The 7,500-nt window shown below is 48.1% G+C and overlaps 1 protein-coding gene across 10 annotated transcripts in view; it reads left to right on the top strand.

Moving 5' to 3' along the window:
- alpha-Catr (alpha-catenin related) overlaps positions 1–7,500 on the top strand; it is a 975,683-nt gene that overhangs the window by 601,868 nt on the left and 366,315 nt on the right. For all 10 annotated transcript variants that reach the window (XR_011714220.1, XM_071674733.1, XM_071674732.1 and 7 more), the window contains one exon: positions 4,264–4,463. Coding sequence is in view for 9 of the 10 variants with exons in the window: in XM_071674733.1 (XP_071530834.1) it covers positions 4,264–4,463 (200 nt within the window). In the remaining variant the exon portion in view is untranslated. The remainder of the gene's footprint in view (positions 1–4,263; positions 4,464–7,500) is intronic.

The following is a 7,500-nucleotide window of genomic DNA, read 5'->3' as shown; positions in this document are numbered from 1 at the left end:
TATAGTGATGGGTGATAACCCATTGGCACATTGCCACATTGGCAGTTGAGAGAAAAATTGGCATACATGGGGTGTTCAGTGTCGTAAATGGAAATGGTGAAGAGCTTGTAGATTTATGTGCTGAAAAAGGACTGGTGATTGGGAATACCTGGTTTAAAAAGAGAGTTATACATAAGTATACGTATGTAAGTAGGAGAGATGGCCAGAGAGCGTTATTGGATTACGTGTTAATTGATAGGCGCACGAAAGAGAGACTTTTGGATGTTAATGTGCTGAGAGGTGCAACTGGAGGGATGTCTGATCATTATCTTGTGGAGGCGAAGGTGAAGATTTGTAGAGGTTTTCAGAAAAGAAGAGAGAATGTTGGGGTGAAGAGAGTGGTGAGAGTAAGTGAGCTTGGGAAGGAGACTTGTGTGAGGAAGTACCAGGAGAGACTGAGTACAGAATGGAAAAAGGTGAGAACAAAGGAGGTAAGGGGAGTGGAGGAGGAATGGCATGTTTCGGTGCATCATTAAATGACAGCTAGAGACTGAGTGTGAACGAATGTGGCCTTTGTTTTTTCTTAGCGCTACCTTGCGCACGTGCTTGGGGAGGGGGTTGTCATTTCATGTGTGGCGGGGTGGCGACGGGAATGAATAAAGGCAGCAAGTATAAATTATGTACATGTATATATATGTATATGTCTGTGTATGTATATATACGTATACGTTGAAATGTATAGGTATGTATATGTGCGTGTGTGGACGTGTATATATATACATGTGCATGTGGGTGGGTTGGGCCATTCTTTCGTCTGTCTCGTTGTGCAACCTCGCTAACGCGGGAGACAACGACAAAGTATAGAATATATATATATATATATATATATATATATATATATATATATATATATATTCCTATGAGTCCACGGGGAAAATGAAACACGAAAAGTTCCCAAGTACACTTTCGTGTAATAATCACATCATCAGGGGAGACACAAGAGAGAAATATAACACATGTTTACCAAATGGCGCCCTAGCTTCGTCTCTTCGATGTATATCACCTGACTGTTATATTTCTCTCTTGTGTCTCCCCTGATGATGTGATTATTACACGAAAGTGCACTTGGGAACTTTTCGTGTTTCATTTTCCCCGTGGACTCATAGGAATATCTTGATCACGCGCAAAATTGTGATCCTTTCCAATATATATATTTATAAGAGTACAATGGATTGTGTGCTGCCAGATCTCAGCCACCTCATACCTCATCTTAAACCGTACAAACGATGAATCGCCTAAATAGCCAATCAACAACACTGTCATCCCTTTTCTTGAATAAGAATAGCAATCCCATGTTTTCCTGCAGCTTTGCCACACTTCATCTTAGGCATGGCTTTCACTACTGCCCCTTTTTTCGCGAAATTATTCGCTAGGATTCTCTCTCTCCGAATGCTACTTCTTCCCAAACACGCAACATCCACCGTCTTCTCATCTGACATTCAACAGTCCCTCAAGATACTCTTTCCATGTATTTTTCATTTCTTTGCTGCCCGTTTTCACCTTCGCATCCGCGTTCCCCACAGGCAGTCTCATTTTCTCTCTTGTTCTCTTTATATTATTCACCTCCTCCCAAAACATTTTCTTGTTCCCCTAAAAGTCATCAATTCTCTTTACCCTATGTCTTATTTGCTGTATTTTTAAGCTCCCGTTCCGTTCTCTTGAACTCCTGCCGCTTTCTCTTATGTACCTCCCAATCACACGCATTACTTCCTTGAAGTCACCGTCCATGGACCTCTTTTGTTTTCTTTCACAAGCATTATATATATATTTATATATATATATATATATATATATATATATATATATATATATATATATATATATATTTTTTTTTTTTTTATACTTTGTCGCTGTCTCCCGCGTTTGCGAGGTAGCGCAAGGAAACAGACGAAAGAAATGGCCCAACCCCCCCATACACATGTACATACACACGTCCACACACGCAAATATACATACCTACACAGCTTTCCATGGTTTACCCCGGACGCTTCACATGCCTTGATTCAATCCACTGACAGCACGTCAACTCCTGTATACCACATCGCTCCAATTCACTCTATTCCTTGCCCTCCTTTCACCCTCCTGCATGTTCAGGCCCCGATCACACAAAATCCTTTTACTCCATCTTTCCACCTCCAATTTGGTCTCCCTCTTCTCCTCGTTCCCTCCACCTCCGACACATATATCCTCTTGGTCAATCTTTCCTCACTCATTCTCTCCATGTGCCCAAACCATTTCAAAACACCCTCTTCTGCTCTCTCAACCACGCTCTTTTTATTTCCACACATCTCTCTTACCCTTACGTTACTTACTCGATCAAACCACCTCACACCACACATTGTCCTCAAACATCTCATTTCCAGCACATCCATCCTCCTGCGCACAACTCTATCCATAGCCCACGCCTCGCAACCATACAACATTGTTGGAACTACTATTCCTTCAAACATACCCATTTTTGCTTTCCGGGATAATGTTCTCGACTTCCACACATTTTTCAAGGCTCCCAAAATTTTCGCCCCCTCCCCCACCCTATGATCCACTTCCGCTTCCATGGTTCCATCCGCTGACAGATCCACTCCCAGATATCTAAAACACTTCACTTCCTCCAGTTTTTCTCCATTCAAACTCACCTCCCAATTGACTTGACCCTCAACCCTACTGTACCTAATAACCTTGCTCTTATTCACATTTACTCTTAACTTTCTTCTTCCACACACTTTACCAAACTCCGTCACCAGCTTCTGCATATATATATATATATATATATATATATATATATATATATATATATATATATATATATATATATATATAGCTAGATAGATAGATACATATAGTATTTATGAAAGGCCTTTATAAAGGGACCCATGAATGTTACCTTCCAGCCTTCAGTCAAATATGCATTAAATAAGAACATAAGAACCCCCATTTCGTAGAACATCACTACCACCGGCATTCAAACCTTCACCCACGGAGGCGGGAGGATGAGATGCTATCTTCTCGACTGCTGGTGCTATGGAAGGGAACTGACTGTTCGTTTGATCAAATATATACTTAAATGACATATATTCATGTATATCATGTGCACTTGCATAAAATATTAGCATTCAGAGATATTTTTATCATAACAGGGATAATTACTGCAGTCATCATTATCGTAAATATAAATGAAGTATTATTCAGTTGATTGATTATCATTAAATTCAAAAGAGTTCTGTCTTGATATGTGTGTGTGTGTGTGTGTGTGTGTGTAACTTGATAGATCTCTGTCATGTCTACATTTAGCAGGCCGTTTATCTATGTGTTCTGGGTGTATTGTGGATAGTATTTCGTTGTATCTGTGTATTGTATGTATGTTAAAAGTGGTGAGTGTGTTGTATATGTGTGGCTGGTCGTATCTTGCTGCCCCTTTTAGCTGGACATGTGTGGTGGGTCATTACCTGGTGTACCTCATTGTTGTTGATCGCACCTGAGAGTACCTGTGTGTTGTGTTTGAGAGGTACGTCATAACGTGGACACTGTACCCCCGCGTTGTGAACCGTAACTTATTATGTCCTTATGTTATGTTTGTATGGCAGGTCGTAACTCGCTGTACATCTTTTATGTTCATAAGGCAAGCTGTAACTTGCTGTGCCTCTGTGTTATGTTCATAAGGTAGGCTGTAACTTGCTGTACCTCTGTGTTATGTTTATATGGAAGGCTGTAACTTGCTGTACCTCTGTGTTATTTTTATAAGGCAGGCTGTAACTTGCTGTACCTCTGTGTTGTGTTCATAAGGCAGGCTGTAACTTGCTGTACCTGTGTGTTATGTTTATATGGCAGGCTGTAACTTGCTGTACCTCTGTGTTATGTTTATATGGCAGGCTGTAACTTGCTGTACCTCTGTGTTATGTTTATATGGCAGGCTGTAACTTGCTGTACCTCTGTGTTATTTTTATAAGGCAGGCTGTAACTTGCTGTACCTCTGTGTTGTGTTCATAAGGCAGGCTGTAACTTGCTGTACCTGTGTGTTATGTTTATATGGCAGGCTGTAACTTGCTGTACCTGTGTGTTATGTTTATATGGCAGGCTGTAACTTGCTGTACCTGTCTGTTATGTTTATATGGCAGGCTGTAACTTGCTGTACCTCTGTGTTATGTTTATATGGCAGGCTGTAACTTGCTGTACCTCTGTGTTATGTTTATATGGCAGGCTGTAACTTGCTGTTCCTCTGTGTTGCAGGTCTGGCCATCGAGAAGTTATGTGAGACTGCAGAAGCCAACCTGGTGGAGGCTGGCGTTGGCGGTGTGGGCGGGGGCAGCAGGCCAGAGTACCGGGCCTCCATGATCCGCGCCGCCCGCTGCCTCCTCTCCTCCGTCACCCGCGTCCTCCTGCTCGCCGACACTGTCGTCGTCAAGCAGCTCCTACTGGCCAAGGATAAGGTGAGTTCTGCTGTTCATTGTGGCATCTGGTTCCCGTGGTCTAGGGGGTCCCCCAGCTGGTCTGATGGGGTTCAAAAGTCTGTCGGGTCCTCTGGTCTGGCGGGTCTTCTGGTTTGGCCGGTCCTTTGGGCTGGTGGATCCTCAGATCTGATGGGTTCTCTGGTCTGGTGGGTCCTCTGATCTGGTGGGCCCTCTGGTCTGGTGGGTCCTCTGGTCTGGTAGGTCCTCTAGTCTGGCGGGTCTTCTAATCTGGTGGGTCCTCTGATCTGGTGGGTCCTCTGGTCTGGTGGATCCTCAGATCTGGTGGGTCCTCTGGTCTGGCGGGTCCTCTGATCTGGTAGGTCCTCTGGTCTGGTGGATCCTCAGACCTGGTGGGTCCTCTGGTCTGGTGGGTCCTCTGATCTGGTGGGTTCTCTGGTCTGGCGGGTCCTCTGGTCTGGCAGGTCCTCTGGTCTGGCGGGTCCTCTGGTCTGGCGGGTCCTCTGGTCTGGTGGGTCCTCTGGTCTGGCGGGTCCTCTGGTCTGGCGGGTCCTCTGGTCTGGTGGGTTCTCTGGCCTGGTGGATCCTCTGATCTGGTGGATCCTTTGGTCTGGTGGGTCCTCTGGTCTGGCGGGTCCTCTGGTCTGGCGGGTCCTTTGGTCTGGCGGGTCCTCTGGTCTGGCGGGTCCTCTGGTCTGGTGGGTCCTCTGGTCTGGCAGGTCCTCTGGTCTGGCGGGTCCTCTGGTCTGGTGGGTTCTCTGGTCTGGTGGATCCTCTGATCTGGTGGATCCTTTGGTCTGGTGGGTCCTCTGGTCTGGCGGGTCCTCTGATCTGGTGGGTCCTCTGGTCTGGTGGATCTTCTGATCTGGTGAATTTTCTGGTCTCTTGGATCCTTTGGTCTGGTGGGTCCTCTGGTCTGATGGGCCGACTGGTCTGGTAGGTTCTCTGGTCTGGCGGGTCCTCTGATCTGGTGGATTCTTTCGTACGGTGGGTCCTTGATGGGAATATGGTTAATTAATGAGGATATTGTTTCCCTAATTATAAGAGATGTCCGTGTAGTATTTGTCTGGCCTTCATTCAAAGGTATTTATAACTTGATTTTGCTACTTCCAGTGTTCCACCATTAGATATGTGGAAAAAAATTTGCCCACATGTCTGTTACATCTCCTGCCTTTTATCTTCATGCCACTATTTTTACTCAACAAGTCTCTGTCTTAGGTGAATCAATTTTCGTAAGGTATGTTATCGTAATTATTTAGCATTCTGAATACTTCTGTCAGGTCACCTCGGGGTCTGTACCTTGTAGAAGAGAATAATTTGTAGTCTCTGAATCTTTCACTTAATTCTAAGTGAAGGGGTCTTGCTCTTCTTTGAATTTGTTCATAGGGAGGGATGAGAACTGGGGAGGGAGTGGAGGGATGAGAGCTGAGGAAGGTGGGGGATAGGATGAGTTGGAGGCTAGGTTGGGCTTGAAGGCTAGGTTAGGGTGAGGGATAGGATGGGTTGAGGGCTCGGGAAGGGTGAAGGCTAGGGAAGGGTGAGGGCTGGGTTAGACTAAAGGCCTGGGAGGGTGAGGGCTGGGATGAGTTGAAGGCTGTGGAGAAGTGAGGGCTAGGGTGGGTTGAGGGTTGGGAGGCATGATGGCTGCGAGAGGTGAGAGCTGGGGAGGGGTAAAGGCTAGAGAAGGTGAGGGCTGGGCAGGGGTGAGGACTGAGTGGGTTGAGTGCTGGTGTGGGCTAAGGGATTGGGGGTAGGTGAGAGCTAGGGTGGAGTGAGGGCCAGGGAGTTATGAGGGCTAGGGTGGGATGAGGGGTAAGGACAAGGAACGAGCGAAGGCAGAGGTGAGATAAGGGCTGGAATGGCATTGGGGCTAGAAAGAGCGGAATGCGAGAAGGGTACGAGACGGGATGGGTGAAGCGGGAGCATTGCGAGCCAGGATAGGTGAGAGGGGGATGGGGAGGTGTAGGTTATGAGACGTGAGGGGGAGGGGGATGGTTGGCTGGAGATGGGTAAGAACCCACATCAAATCTGGAATCCTTTACGGTGATGAATCGTATCTTGTTTGGCTGCCTCATCCACGGCCATGATTAATGACGCCGGAGGAGGTGGTGGCGCTGGTGAGGGGGAGATGGTGGTGGTGCTGGTGAGGGAGGTGGGAGATGGTGGTGGTGCTGGTGGGGGGGGGAGATGGTGGTGGTGCTGGTGAGGGAGGTGGGAGATGGTGGTGGTGCTTGTGATGGGGGGTAGATGGTGGGGATGCTGGTGAGGGGGGGGAGATGGTGGTGGTGCTGGTGAGGGGGAGATGGTGGTGCTGCTAGTGAGGGGGAGATGGTGGTGGTGCTGGTGAGGGAGGTGGGAGATGGTGGTGGTGCTGGTGATGGGGGGTAGATGGTGGGGATGCTGGTGGGGGGGGGGGAGATGGTGGTGGTGCTGGTGAGGGGGAGATGGTGGTGGTGCTGGTGAGGGGGGGTAGGAGATGGTGGTGATGCTGGTGAGAGGGGAGATGGTGGTGGTGCTGGTGAGGGGGGGGAGATGGTGGTGGTGCTGGTGAGGGGGGAGATGGTGGTAGTGCTGGTGAGAGGGGGGAGATGGTGGTGGTGCTGGTGAGGGGGAGATGGTGGTGGTGCTAGTGAGGGGGGGAGATGGTGGTGGTGCTGGTGTGGGGGGAGATGGTGGTGCTGCTGGTGAGGGGAAGGTGGTGCCGGTGCTGGTAAGGGTGAGATGGCGGTGGTGGGGGAGATAGTGGTGATGGTATTGAGGGAGATTGTGGTGGTCATCGTGGTGATGGTGTGGTGGAAAGTGGAGAGTGGAAATGTAGGTGGGAGCAGGTACAGCAGGGAAGAGCACCAGGAACACTTCTCTTGTGTTATACGTTTTGCTGTAGTTTTCCCGTGATGACACGCCTCCTCGGTGTCCCTCACCACGCCAGGTTCTCGATGTCTTGACCAGCCTTTGATGTCACCCCCGACGGCCGCACGCCTGCCTCCCAGCTGGTGTATATAGACCAGGTTACCCTCGCTGGGCTGCCCGCTACTTCCACTGTGTTACAGGATGGAAT

This window comes from Panulirus ornatus, chromosome 20 (assembly GCF_036320965.1).
Source record: "Panulirus ornatus isolate Po-2019 chromosome 20, ASM3632096v1, whole genome shotgun sequence".
NCBI classification, from domain to species: Eukaryota; Metazoa; Arthropoda; class Malacostraca; order Decapoda; family Palinuridae; genus Panulirus; species Panulirus ornatus.
The sequence above is the reverse complement of the archived record's forward strand: the minus strand, read 5'-3'. Positions and strand labels throughout refer to the sequence as shown.